Source organism: Pygocentrus nattereri, chromosome 20 (assembly GCF_015220715.1).
Source record: "Pygocentrus nattereri isolate fPygNat1 chromosome 20, fPygNat1.pri, whole genome shotgun sequence".
Lineage (NCBI taxonomy): Eukaryota > Metazoa > Chordata > Actinopteri > Characiformes > Serrasalmidae > Pygocentrus > Pygocentrus nattereri.
In genome coordinates this window covers 3,275,751-3,291,153 of record NC_051230.1, presented here as the reverse complement: position 1 = coordinate 3,291,153, position 15,403 = coordinate 3,275,751, and the positions used below count along the sequence as shown (strand labels likewise).

The 15,403-nt window shown below is 43.8% G+C and overlaps 1 protein-coding gene across 6 annotated transcripts in view; it reads left to right on the top strand.

Moving 5' to 3' along the window:
* Window positions 1-15,403, top strand: part of ap1b1 (adaptor related protein complex 1 subunit beta 1) — a 72,022-nt gene that overhangs the window by 23,291 nt on the left and 33,328 nt on the right. For all 6 annotated transcript variants that reach the window (XM_037531702.1, XM_037531699.1, XM_037531704.1 and 3 more), the window contains exons 11-13: window positions 2,067-2,232; window positions 5,788-5,886; window positions 14,497-14,756. In XM_037531702.1, the coding sequence (XP_037387599.1) occupies window positions 2,067-2,232; window positions 5,788-5,886; window positions 14,497-14,756 (525 nt within the window). The remainder of the gene's footprint in view (window positions 1-2,066; window positions 2,233-5,787; window positions 5,887-14,496; window positions 14,757-15,403) is intronic.

Here is a 15,403-nt window from a genome sequence, read left to right as displayed (position 1 = left end):
TCACAGTTGCAGTGTTAGTCAGAAAAATCTGAAGGTTTTTTGATATTTTTCCCAAATCGTTCAGCCGTAGTTTTACTGTAGGCCAGCAGGGAAGTGCTTCGTGTTACATCCAGCCTCTGTAAGGAACGCGACGCTATGCCAGGCAGAGAAGGCAGTTAAACACTAACGTAGTGGAAGCCCTGATAGTTGATGAGCGTTTGTTTAATTTGCATAACGCCCCACACCCCCCTGCCGTTTCTGACTGGTCGTTATCCGATAGCGCTGCAGGTGTTTTTTGTTTTTTTTTATGGCAGGAAGATTCACTTCCTTTCATTAACACTTTATCAGGAGAAAGAGGGAGAGAGAGATGGGATCTACAGCATCCGGTAAGCTCAGAAGCTTTTAGAGTGTCTGAGCAAATGGATGCTGTGGCATGATCATTCAGCTCAGATGAGATGTTTGTTCATCTCTCATTTTATTACGCAGCAGATGTCTACCAGGAAATTGTTTTAGGTCGATAAACATAATCAGAAGCCGGTTAATTGCTCCGTTGCGGAATGTCGAATGATTAGCAGAAATGAGAAATCCATGAGGGAGATAAAGTGAGAATGTTGTGTCCAAGAAATTTCCACTTTCTAACCCCGCGTTCACACTGGCAGCAACTTTCAGCCACGTCTCGCCCAAACCGCTGGTGGCTTATTGCTTGTGAGTGTCTGAACTCCAAAGGACCGTCGTTTGCCATGATTTCACTGACTGCGCCAATCGGATGCATTCCCGCTAAAAATAAGAATCCTGGTGAGAAAATCGCTTGTGTGCTTATTTTTATTCAATCCCTGTGTCCTGTTGGGAGTCGCCACGTTGCTTCACTCCTTATTTGCATGAAGTTACCCACCACTCAACTCGGCTACGTTACTGACTCGGCCCACTTTGCATTGCCGACGTTTGCCCTGCCTCCTGTGGCCGGAAAACCGGCAGCTCTCATTGAAAATAAATGACCTCCAGCTGTCACGTCGCTGCCGGCGTGAAAGCAGGGCTGTTCTGGGTTAATCTGGTAGTGGGAGGGCGGGGCTTTGATGACTAAAGGACAAATTAAGATGAAAATGAGTGGAATCTGTTGTGTGGGATGTCACGTTTTCAATATTGGTTAGGAATTATAGAGTCCTGTACTGCGGGCCAGGCAGAAGACGGAATGTCAGATACAGTACAGTGTGGTTTGTAGTCAAGGTGCCAGCCTTTTTAATCCAGGGTGCCGCCTGCCTCCGTCAGGAGAGCCGTCAGAGAAACACTCGACCTTCGCCGACGTGATGAAAGGAATTCAAATTACAGGTTGTTTAGCTGTTTTTCTGGCACAGCTGCCAACTGAAAAGCTGGTGGTGATTACACTAAATTCCCAAACTGTCGTCTCGTCTTCAGAGTCCGACCAAATCGGCAGTCGGTCAGATGTGATCTTAAAAGCATCCGTTTTCTGTTTGGGACAAAGTAAGAAGTAAAAACATTCAAATGGCTTGAGCGTCTCCTGCAGCTGTCAGAGCGCCTCAGCGTTATTTGGCCATAACGGCGCGGGTTTAGAGGCAGTCGTGGGCTGGAGGTCAGGGAACCAGCCCTGTGACCGGAAGGTCGCCGGTTCGATCCCCTCGGCTGACAGTCCCTGACTGAAGTGCCCTTGAGCAAGACACCTAACCCCCAACTGCTCCCTGGGTGCTGTGGACAGGGCTGCCCACCGCTCTGGGCAAGTGTGCTCACTGCCCCCTAGTGTGTGTGTTCACTAGTGCGCATGTGGGTGTTTCACTGCACGGACGGGTTAAATGCAAAGGTCTAATTCCACCGTGTGCAAAACACAGTTGGCTGATGGTTCTGAATTCAAAGTTAGAACGCTTCTCAACCAATCAGCTTGCGTGGCCAGAGCTAATGGTCAACAACATCCACAAACATGTCGACTTCTCTGAGCTCGAGCTGATCTGTAATGGACTGATGCACCATTTCAATGCGACCGGTCACAGAATTTACTTTTCACTGCTTTCTTTCTTTTCTTTTTTTTTTTAAATTGGCTTTTTAACTAAAAAATGCATGAATGTGTCTGTTTCCAGGTACGAGAGCGTGATAGCCACCCTCTGTGAGAATCTGGACTCTCTTGATGAGCCGGAGGCCCGCGCAGCCATGATCTGGATTGTGGGAGAGTATGCAGAGAGAATTGATAATGCAGACGAACTGCTGGAGAGCTTCCTGGAGGGATTCCACGACGAGAGCACACAGGTAATATAAACTTATTCATTCAGCCTAATGAGAAACTGTAGAACAGACTCGGTTTATATCACAATACCTACATTTAGAGTCGGTTATTCATTCAGCCTAATGAGAAACTGTAGAACGGACTCGGTTTATATCACAATACCTACATTTAGAGTCGGTTATTCATTCAGCCTAATGAGAAACTGTAGAACAGACTCGGTTTATATCACAATACCTACATTTAGAGTCGGTTATTCATTCAGCCTAATGAGAAACTGTAGAACAGACTCGGTTTATATCACAATACCTACATTTAGAGTCGGTTATTCATTCAGCCTAATGAGAAACTGTAGAACAGACTCGGTTTATATCACAATACCTACATTTAGAGTCGGTTATTCATTCAGTCTAATGAGAAACTGTAGAACAGACTCGGTTTATATCACAATACCTACATTTAGAGCCGGTTATTCATTCAGTCTAATGAGAAACTGTAGAACGGACTCGGTTTATATCACAATACCTACATTTAGAGCCGGTTATTCATTCAGCCTAATGAGAAACTGTAGAACGGACTCGGTTTATATCACAATACCTACATTTAGAGTCGGTTATTCATTCAGTCTAATGAGAAACTGTAGAACGGACTCGGTTTATATCACAATACCTACATTTAGAGCCGGTTATTCATTCAGTCTAATGAGAAACTGTAGAACGGACTCGGTTTATATCACAATACCTACATTTAGAGCCGGTTATTCATTCAGTCTAATGAGAAACTGTAGAACGGACTCGGTTTATATCACAATACCTACATTTAGAGTCGGTTATTCATTCAGCCTAATGAGAAACTGTAGAACGGACTCGGTTTATATCACAATACCTACATTTAGAGTCGGTTATTCATTCAGCCTAATGAGAAACTGTAGAACGGACTCGGTTTATATCACAATACCTACATTTAGAGTCGGTTACTCATTCAGTCTAATGAGAAACTGTAGAACGGACTCGGTTTATATCACAATACCTACATTTAGAGTCGGTTATTCATTCAGTCTAATGAGAAACTGTAGAACGGACTCGGTTTATATCACAATACCTACATTTAGAGTCGGTTACTCATTCAGTCTAATGAGAAACTGTAGAACGGACTCGGTTTATATCACAATACCTACATTTAGAGTCGGTTATTCATTCAGCCTAATGAGAAACTGTAGAACGGACTCGGTTTATATCACAATACCTACATTTAGAGTCGGTTATTCATTCAGCCTAATGAGAAACTGTAGAACGGACTCGGTTTATATCACAATACCTACATTTAGAGTCGGTTATTCATTCAGCCTAATGAGAAACTGTAGAACGGACTCGGTTTATATCACAATACCTACATTTAGAGTCGGTTATTCATTCAGTCTAATGAGAAACTGTAGAACGGACTCGGTTTATATCACAATACCTACATTTAGAGCCGGTTATTCATTCAGTCTAACGAGAAACTGTAGAACGGACTCGGTTTATATCACAATACCTACATTTAGAGCCGGTTATTCATTCAGTCTAACGAGAAACTGTAGAACGGACTCGGTTTATATCACAATACCTACATTTAGAGTCGGTTATTCATTCAGTCTAATGAGAAACTGTAGAACGGACTCGGTTTATATCACAATACCTACATTTAGAGCCGGTTATTCATTCAGTCTAATGAGAAACTGTAGAACGGACTCGGTTTATATCACAATACCTACATTTAGAGTCGGTTATTCATTCAGTCTAATGAGAAACTGTAGAACGGACTCGGTTTATATCACAATACCTACATTTAGAGTCGGTTATTCATTCAGTCTAATGAGAAACTGTAGAACGGACTCGGTTTATATCACAATACCTACATTTAGAGTCGGTTATTCATTCAGCCTAATGAGAAACTGTAGAACGGACTCGGTTTATATCACAATACCTACATTTAGAGCCGGTTATTCATTCAGTCTAATGAGAAACTGTAGAACGGACTCGGTTTATATCACAATACCTACATTTAGAGTCGGTTATTCATTCAGCCTAATGAGAAACTGTAGAACGGACTCGGTTTATATCACAATACCTACATTTAGAGTCGGTTATTCATTCAGTCTAATGAGAAACTGTAGAACGGACTCGGTTTATATCACAATATCTACATTTAGAGTCGGTTATTCATTCAGTCTAATGAGAAACTGTAGAACGGACTCGGTTTATATCACAATACCTACATTTAGAGGCGGTTATTCATTCAGTCTAATGAGAAACTGTAGAACGGACTCGGTTTATATCACAATACCTACATTTAGAGTCGGTTATTCATTCAGCCTAATGAGAAACTGTAGAACGGACTCGGTTTATATCACAATACCTACATTTAGAGGCGGTTATTCATTCAGTCTAATGAGAAACTGTAGAACGGACTCGGTTTATATCACAATACCTACATTTAGAGCCGGTTATTCATTCAGTCTAATGAGAAACTGTAGAACGGACTCGGTTTATATCACAATACCTACATTTAGAGCCGGTTATTCATTCAGTCTAATGAGAAACTGTAGAACAGACTCGGTTTATATCACAATACCTACATTTAGAGCCGGTTATTCATTCAGCCTAATGAGAAACTGTAGAACGGACTCGGTTTATATCACAATACCTACATTTAGAGTCGGTTATTCATTCAGCCTAATGAGAAACTGTAGAACGGACTCGGTTTATATCACAATACCTACATTTAGAGTCGGTTATTCATTCAGCCTAATGAGAAACTGTAGAACGGACTCGGTTTATATCACAATACCTACATTTCCAGTTTAACACACATGCTTGCTCTCCTTCATCTCTCGCTCCTTATTTTCTCTGTTGTAAACACTCTGCGGTCTGCTTTTGATTTAGACTGCAATAGTGTCGGCCTGCTCGCCTCTCCGAGTTTAATTCTGAGGTTCTGACTGGTAGCGGAGATTGGATCTGAAGTGATTTGGGGTTTGATGGTGCATCAGTGTAGCTACTACAGAAGCCCTGCTCCTACTCTTCAGTCCCAGAGGCCTCCTGTGCTTTACAGCAAGGATGAGTGAGGTGCGTCGGAGCGGGGAAAGCAGAACCTGAGCAGAGAGAAACGTATTGAGGCGGTGGTCAGACAACACCTTCAAGCTCTCCTGTGTACATTTCTTTTCATTGTTGTCTGGGGGGGGCAACACGCACTGCGGCCGAAAAGCTCTCCTCTAGCCTGTACGGTGGGCTTCACGTTGAGTGTTTTACATGCACTTAATAATCTAATAACTGCGGAAAGTCAGATTTAGTCATTTATACGATCAACAATGCTCTTTACATGCTCTTAGGTAACCATCATCATCCTCATCCTCATCATTAACCGCTTACTCTAGATAGGAGCCTGCAAAAAAACGGAGGGGTAGGCCTCAGGGGTAGGGGCGAGGGATGAAATGGGATTGACCCTGGTCACCCAGCAAGGCTGGTTAGTTAATGTTTGTTTTTTTTATTTTATTTGCCCAACCTCTCTGTTCACAAACCCCTCTGCTCACCTGTGCTCTGCAGGTGCAGCTGCAGCTGCTGACTGCCATAGTGAAGCTGTTCCTGAAGAAGCCTACAGAGACCCAGGAGCTCGTTCAGCAGGTGCTGAGCCTGGCCACACAGGTGAGACTACACACACACTAGTGATGGATCTTTGTCATTTTATTTATTTATTTTTTTTTTTTACTGCCGGTGTATCTTGATGGGGTATTTGCAGTGGAATTACTCAGAAAGTGCTCAGTGCATGTTCATTAAAGTGACCAGCTGCAGTGAAGTCATTGAGAACTGTGCCGTGACTCCCTGCAGGATCGATTAGTCCGAGTTTCTCACATTCATCAGCGGAATTGCTGTCCGGGTTTGCGTGTGCGTGTGAGGAACAAGCCTTTCCTGCTAATTACGGCCATGTAGGATGAAGCACCCCTCGCTTTGTGCTGCGTTTGCCTGCGTCTTCTGTTTAGAGAGTGAGACCTTTTTCTTCAGCTGTGGAAATGTGTCTTAAAATCTGAACATACTGAGCTCCACAGTGCAAAACCATCTTCTTAAAGAGCCTATTTGTCTACCCCAGGGGTCAGCAACATGCAGCTCTTTTACTGCCCTCTTGCGGCTCCACGGCCGAATCAGACTAGTAGGTAATAATAAAATAATCCTCCTCTACAGTAAAATAAAGCTCTGCTGGTCCTTCAACACAGTTTAACAGTAAATGGTCTTAAACGCTGTAGTTAATGTAGAACTGCTGATTCACCCTTTAACCCTGAAGACCAGCGCAGACGGCTGGTCACCATAGCAACACAGACAACAGTCTCGCCCAGCTAGTAGCTATGAAACAGTAAAGAGAGAGATTTAAGACGGACATCGATAATCTGGAGACGAATGGACTGATTAGTGTTTATAGTCACTCCAGCTGGTTTCCTGATACGTTTAATCTGCAACAAGAAACTGACAGAGGCGGAAGTCGTGAGGCGGAAGTCGTGAGGCGGAAGTCGTGAGGCGGAAGTCGTGAGGCGGAAGTCGTGAGGCGGAAGTCGTGAGGCGGAAGTCGCTTCTCATTCGCCAGCTTCTTGTTTGAATTGTCCCATAACACCTTAAATGGTGCAAGTAGTTGCATTCTGGCGCCTCAGGCACCGTTTAAGGTGGAACGGGAAAATTTGAACGAGAAGCTGATTTGAGCCTCGTAAGAAAACCAAATGTTAGACATTTTACTAGAAACCGTTCCACTTTTGTTGGAAAGAGGATAGATCATGGTGTGGATCCAGCTCCTTACTGGATTGGCTTAGTTTTGCTAAGTGAGGAGAAATGTCGGGATAATACGGAGCTCCGCTGGTGACATCCTGTATTAATAAAAATAACGCGTGGCCACGTCTTATTAATGCATGGAAACGAAATCCTCATGCATGGCTACAACTTAGTAAGGCGTGGGAATGAGATCACAGCTTACTAAGTCATGTCCACGCATTAGGATCTCGTTCCCATGCTTTACTAAGTCGTCGCCATGACTTAGTAAGGCATGGGAATGAGATCAGCTTACTAAGTCATGTCCACGCATTAGGATCTCGTTCCCATGCTTTACTAAGTCGTCGCCATGACTTAGTAAGGCATGGGAATGAGATCAGCTTACTAAGTCATGTCCACGCATTAGGATCTCGTTCCCATGCTTTACTAAGTCATAGGCATGATTTGATCCCCAGTGCCGACAGCACATGACTGAGGTGTCCTTGAGCAAGACTCCTAACCCCCAACTGCTCCCCGGGTGCTGCGGATTGGGCTGCCCACCGGGCAAGTGTGCTCACTGCCCACGTGTGTGTGTGTGTGTGTGTGTGTGTGTGTGTGTGTGTGTGTGTGTATGTGGTGTTTCACTTGCGGAGGTGAAATTTCCCCGTTGTGAGACTAATAAGGGTCACTTAATCTTAATGTGACGTGTTCAAATATGTCTAAATGTTCAAAATAGCTTGACTTGTCTTTTAGCAATCATACAGCAACATCATAATGTGAAATATTACACATTGTCCACATTTAAGACCCTTTTACCTTCCAAGATTTCACATTTGCAGTAATAATAATACACTTTTATTTGATAAGCACCTTTCAAGACACCCAAGGACACTGTTTATAAAGTAGCATAGAAATATATGGAAGCAATACACACAATTTACGAAAATCACCATACTGGTTCACCCCAAAGCCGCGTGGAAAAGGTGGGTTGTAAGACCTGCTTTGAACACAGCCAGGGTCAAACAGGCACCTCAGAGCTTCCACAGCTTTGGGGCCAGCAGCACCGAATGCCCCGTCACCAATAGAGCGCAGCTTAGAGGGAGGACCTTGGAGCAGGTGTGAGTCAGAGGAGCGAAGAGTGCGAGCTGGAGAGTTTAACCGCAGTGTGTTCGTATTCTGTCAGACAGAACCAAGGAACTGGTTTGGGCTGCTTTCCTGCCTGTGCTTTGTCAATGGTTTGAGAACGGTGACAAATGTTGGAGGATATTGGGTTGGAGAGCTTTGGGCATTCAGCTACACACCAACATCTGAATCAGTCTCAGTACCTGGCAGTTAAACAACAGCCTGGAGAAGCATTTTTCTTGCACCAGCTGCTGCGAAACTCTAATTTGAAGTAGTACCTTTTGCATTTTCAAGTTCAAATGGGGCAGTTTTCTCACCGGAGGAGCTTGTTTTCCTGACCGGGTCGCAATCAGTTGACCTCTATTGATTTGGGCGTGTTTACAGGCATTTTTTGCTGCAGATGTAGTGGAGGTAACTGTATTATATGTATGATAATGATAAAATATCGTCGTAATGCCCAATCAAGGTGAAATAGACACATTTTTACACACAATTTCATCGCTGTGGAAGTCTGGAACCATTTAAAGGCAGTTTAAGGCTGAAGTTGTTGTGAAATGTTCGGACAACATCTTGAAAAAAGAGGTGCGGTCAAGCTTGGTAGAACAAGTCCTCATGAGCCGAGTTCTTTGACAAACCACTTAGACAAATGCATTCATGAATAAACCAACTGTTCCTCAAGAGGTGGTTGTATGGGTTTATGTATTTTACCCTCTATGGTGATGAGAACATCTTCAGATTCAGGGAATTCGATGAAATGTGTGCATAAAGCGCAAGGCCAAAAACCGCAACTGAATGACCGTCAGACGGCACTGCATTAAAACAGCGACGTGCTTCTGTGGTGCATGTGTAATATATATGTAGTGTGTATATATATATATATAACGTAGTATATATATATAACAATGTAGTATATATATATATCGCTTATTCGGCAGTTAGACAAATATAAAGCTGTTTTACAGTACTACGCATGCATGGGATTCATTCTTTTTTAATGCCCGTGTGTCTTGATGGGGAAAGTTTCATAACCTGCCATCTCTAGTGCTTTAATAAAGCAGTAAGCCAGTCCGCTTCGCATCGTCCCTGTGATAAAATCACAGTAACGCGCAGCCTCACACAACTTTCTTTGATAAAACACCGGCCAATGCAAACTATGATAAAATACATAGTTTTCAGATAATAATTTACTAATAATAATAATAATAATAATAGACAAAAGTATTCCGCCAAGAAATTCCAAGCAACCATTGACCAATGTGCAGTCGCCCATCACTATATATTGTGGTCAGTTCATGATTATTTTTATTTATTTATTTACGTGTGTGTGTGTGTGTGTGTATGTATGTATGTATGTATGTATGTATGTATATATATATATATATATATATATATATATATACAAACACATTTTAAAAATAATAAATATAAAATAAAAATTAATTTAAAAAATTATATATATATGTGTGTGTGTGTGTGTGTGTGTGTGTGTGTGTGTGTGTGTATATATATAAATAATAATAATTAATAAAATAAAAATAAATAAGTTTTTTTTTTTTGTTGTTGTATAATAATGAACATATGATAACAGAGCACTGTTTTTAATGCAGAAACTTTTGCTTTAAGTACTTTTTGGTCACCAAATTACCACCACTAGTCTTATTCAGAGCCAATCCAGCAGCTTCTCACGCTGGGGCCTGAGTCTCAAACGGCTCCCTGCTCCCTACCTAGTGCCCTACGTACGAGTTTAAATACTGGTTCCTACAGCCCAACAGAGCAGAACACAGCTAAGAAGCAGTGATTTGGGTCTCAGACACGTCCACACTCGATACATGATGCACGGTTTGGCTGGAGAGGCTAGAACCTCTAAACTTTCATAGCTAGAACGCTGTTTAGGGAGTACGGAGCCGTTTGGGACTCAGCCTGGGTTTGATGCGACTTCTGACTGAAACACAAACATTTGAAGTGTGAAAGTCGCTCAGTGACATTTTTAGACGTTTCTACTGCAGTTTTACAGTAAATCACACCGTCAGGGCTTTAATTCAGGCCTGTGATGTTAATGATGGAGCTGTTTAGGCTGTTGGCTCTTTTATCCTGTTAGCCAGCTGACCAGCCTGGTTCTAGATAAGAACATAAGTCTCCAGCCCCTCAGTTTAAACAGAACCGGGTTCTAAGTCCATCAGTTCACTCGGGGCTCCATGTGAGCAGCATTAGAGTCAAAGATTATTCATTAACAGCACAAGTTGTGACTCGGTTCTTGAGAGGTGGTCAGAACTGGTTACCATCCAATGTGAACCACTTTAGAGCGAAATCACGCAAGGTTTATTCGACGTCCGCAGCCCGACACCTCTCACTGTAATGGATTCAGTTTCACTCACGGCTTCTCTGATGCAGAAGGCCAGGACGACCGGACTGCACACCTGCTGATGGTATAACCGTTGAACTGTGTAAGTGTAAGAGCGTTGGAGTGGATGTGCTGCTCTGTGCTGGTCAGGGAGGCTTTGAGCGAGTGCTGTTATTAACTTTGAGAGCGAGTGCCAGCGGCCGCTCTGCATGCCAGGATTCTGTCAGAATTAAAAAAAACTCTCATTTCAGCTCCGGAGCCCACGTTATGGCCCTCAGCGTCTGATTCGCTCTTGCCCTGTCTTTGGCTCTGGCTTTTATTGCAGCATCTGTAAACTGGAATGGTCTTGCATTATTTAGAGGAGAGTGCCCTGTGCCTTTGCTCTGTGCTGTCAGAGACATTAGTCAAACACACACAGCTGACCTGAGAGGAGCTGAACGCGTAACTGCTTTAATACAGACCAGCATCCTCAACGAGCTGATACAGACACACTGACGCCGTCCTGTATCAGGAGCTTCACTCGGTTAGGCTTACGTTACGGTTAGGGTCAGGATTAGGGCCAGGGTGAGGGTTAGAGATTAGGTTTTGGGTTGAGTTTAAGGTAAGGGTTAGAAACCTAATCTCTAATCCCTCACCCTGGCCCTAACCCTTACCTTAAACTCAACCCAAAACCTAATCTCTAACCCTCACCCTGGCCCTAATCCTAATCTCTAACCCTCACCCTAATCCTAATCTCTAATCCCACACCCTGGCCCTAACCCTTACCTTAATCTCAACCCAAAACCTAATCTCTAATCCCTCACCCTGGCCCTAACCCTTACCTTAATCTCAACCCAAAACCTAATCTCTAATCCCTCACCCTGGCCCTAATCCTAACCCTTACCTTAATCTCAACCCAAAACCTAATCTCTAATCCCTCACCCTGGCCCTAATCCTAATCTCTAATCCCACAACCTGGCCCTAACCCTTACCTTAATCTCAACCCAAAACCTAATCTCTAATCCCTCACCCTGGCCCTAATCCTAACCCTTACCTTAAACTCAACCCAAAACCTAATCTCTAATCCCTCACCCTGGCCCTAATCCTAACCCTTACCTTAAACTCAACCCAAAACCTAATCTCTAATCCCTCACCCTGGCCCTAATCCTAACCCTTACCTTAAACTCAACCCAAAACCTAATCTCTAACCCCTCACCCTGGCCCTAATCCTAACCCTTACCTTAAACTCAACCCAAAACCTAATCTCTAATCCCTCACCCTGGCCCTAACCCTTACCTTAAACTCAACCCAAAACCTAATCTCTAACCCTCACCCTGGCCCTAATCCTAATCTCTAACCCTCACCCTAATCCTAATCTCTAATCCCACACCCTAGCCCTAACCCTTACCTTAATCTCAACCCAAAACCTAATCTCTAACCCCTCACCCTGGCCCTAACCCTTACCTTAATCTCAACCCAAAACCTAATCTCTAATCCCTCACCCTGGCCCTAATCCTAACCCTTACCTTAATCTCAACCCAAAACCTAATCTCTAATCCCTCACCCTGGCCCTAATCCTAATCTCTAATCCCACAACCTGGCCCTAACCCTTACCTTAATCTCAACCCAAAACCTAATCTCTAATCCCTCACCCTGGCCCTAACCCTTACCTTAAACTCAACCCAAAACCTAATCTCTAATCCCTCACCCTGGCCCTAATCCTAACCCTTACCTTAAACTCAACCCAAAACTCTAACCCCTCTAACTCTAACCCCAAATCTCTAACCCCTCACCCTGGCCCTAATCCTAACCCTTACCTTAAACTCAACCCAAAACCTAATCTCTAATCCCTCACCCTGGCCCTAACCCTTACCTTAAACTCAACCCAAAACCTAATCTCTAACCCTCACCCTGGCCCTAATCCTAATCTCTAACCCTCACCCTAATCCTAATCTCTAATCCCACACCCTAGCCCTAACCCTTACCTTAATCTCAACCCAAAACCTAATCTCTAACCCCTCACCCTGGCCCTAACCCTTACCTTAATCTCAACCCAAAACCTAATCTCTAATCCCTCACCCTGGCCCTAATCCTAACCCTTACCTTAATCTCAACCCAAAACCTAATCTCTAACCCTCACCCTGGCCCTAATCCTAATCTCTAACCCTCACCCTAATCCTAATCTCTAATCCCACACCCTAGCCCTAACCCTTACCTTAATCTCAACCCAAAACCTAATCTCTAACCCCTCACCCTGGCCCTAACCCTTACCTTAATCTCAACCCAAAACCTAATCTCTAATCCCTCACCCTGGCCCTAATCCTAACCCTTACCTTAATCTCAACCCAAAACCTAATCTCTAATCCCTCACCCTGGCCCTAATCCTAATCTCTAATCCCACAACCTGGCCCTAACCCTTACCTTAATCTCAACCCAAAACCTAATCTCTAATCCCTCACCCTGGCCCTAACCCTTACCTTAAACTCAACCCAAAACCTAATCTCTAATCCCTCACCCTGGCCCTAATCCTAACCCTTACCTTAAACTCAACCCAAAACTCTAACCCCTCTAACTCTAACCCCAAATCTCTAACCCCTCACCCTGGCCCTAATCCTAACCCTTACCTTAAACTCAACCCAAAACCTAATCTCTAATCCCTCACCCTGGCCCTAACCCTTACCTTAATCTCAACCCAAAACCTAATCTCTAACCCTCACCCTGGCCCTAATCCTAATCTCTAACCCTCACCCTAATCCTAATCTCTAATCCCTCACCCTGGCCCTAATCCTAACCCTTACCTTAATCTCAACCCAAAACCTAATCTCTAATCCCTCACCCTGGCCCTAATCCTAATCTCTAATCCCACAACCTGGCCCTAACCCTTACCTTAATCTCAACCCAAAACCTAATCTCTAATCCCTCACCCTGGCCCTAACCCTTACCTTAAACTCAACCCAAAACCTAATCTCTAATCCCTCACCCTGGCCCTAATCCTAACCCTTACCTTAAACTCAACCCAAAACTCTAACCCCTCTAACTCTAACCCCAAATCTCTAACCCCTCACCCTGGCCCTAATCCTAACCCTTACCTTAAACTCAACCCAAAACCTAATCTCTAATCCCTCACCCTGGCCCTAACCCTTACCTTAAACTCAACCCAAAACCTAATCTCTAATCCCTCACCCTGGCCCTAATCGTTACCTTAATCTCAACCTTAAACTCAACCCAAAACCTAATCTCTAACCCCTCACCCTGGTTGAGATTAAGGTAAGGGTTAGGGCCAGGGTGTGGGATTAGAGATTAGGATTAGGGTGAGGGTTAGAGATTAGGTTTTGGGTTGAGATTAAGGTAACGATTAGGGCCAGGGTGAGGGATTAGAGATTAGGTTTTGGGTTGAGATTAAGGTAAGGGTTAGGATTAGGGCCAGGGTGAGGGATTAGAGATTAGGTTTTGGGTTGAGATTAAGGTAAGGGTTGGGATTAGGGCCAGGGTGTGAGGGGTTAGAGATTAGGATTAGGGCCAGGGTGAGGGTTAGAGATTAGGTTTTGGGTTGAGATTAAGGTAAGGGTTGGGATTAGGGCCAGGGTGTGAGGGGTTAGAGATTAGGATTAGGGCCAGGGTGAGGGTTAGAGATTAGGTTTTGGGTTGAGATTAAGGTAAGGGTTGGGATTAGGGCCAGGGTGTGAGGGGTTAGAGATTAGGATTAGGGCCAGGGTGAGGGTTAGAGATTAGGTTTTGGGTTGAGATTAAGGTAAGGGTTGGGATTAGGGCCAGGGTGAGGGGTTAGATATTGGGTAAGGTTAGTTTATGTTAATGGAAGTAAAATATAAAGTTTATCTTCATGTATCATTTTACTTCATCTATTTCTTAATGTAAATAACGTATAAACAGTACATCAAGATATTTACCTCGGTGTATTCAGATGCTGCACTACTGCTACTTCACTGATATTTCACAGATTTAATTTATATAGTTTATTAATCAACATTCAAAGTAAACTTTTACCAAAACTGTAAAGAAAAAAAAAGTGTTGTCATTTTTACTGAATCTCGAATGCAATATTCTCCTTTTCAAAAATCCAGGATTCGGATAACCCTGACCTGCGGGACCGCGGCTATATCTACTGGCGTCTGCTCTCCACCGACCCGGTGGCTGCTAAGGAGGTGGTTCTGGCTGAGAAGCCGCTGATCTCAGAGGAGACGGACCTGATTGAGCCCACCCTGCTGGACGAGCTGATCTGCCACATCGGCACGCTGGCCTCAGTCTACCACAAGCCACCCAGCGCCTTCGTGGAGGGCGGCCGGGGAGTCCAGCACAAGCGGCTACCAGCTCGTGCCGGCTCGTGAGTCTTGCATGATTTTTAACACTCTTGTCTTGTACACCATGGCCAAAAGTATATGGACACCCCTTCTAGCGATTGGGTTCAGGTGTTTCAGCCACACTCAAGGCTAACGGGTGTATATGTGAGTATATGTGATCTCCGTAGACCAGCGTTAGCAGTGGAATGGGTCGTACTGAAAAGCTCACTGACTTTAAACGTGGCAGTGTCATAGGACACCACCTCTGCCACAAGTCAGTTTGTGGAAACTGCTATTATTGTGAAATGGAATCGTCTTGGATGGGGGGCAGTTCTTTTACTGTCCTGCATCGGGTCCGCAACAGAATTCGATTTTTATTTAAAAATAAAATAAATTGTTTTAGCAGTAAAATAAAAACTGATCATTCTAAAACCATTTGAACAGTAAATGGCCTTAAACGCTGGAGTTAATGTGTAACTGAAGATCAGCCCAGACTGCTGATCACCATAGCAACACAGACAAGGATCTCACCCAGCTAGTATCTAACAAAAAGGCAAAGAGAGATTTAAGACGAACGTCGATAATTTGGAGGCGAATGATTTTATTTGCATTCATAATCGCTCCAGATGGTTTAGATACGTTTAATATGCAGCAAGAATCTGTCAAACTGAGAAGTCGGTGGGGTGAATTC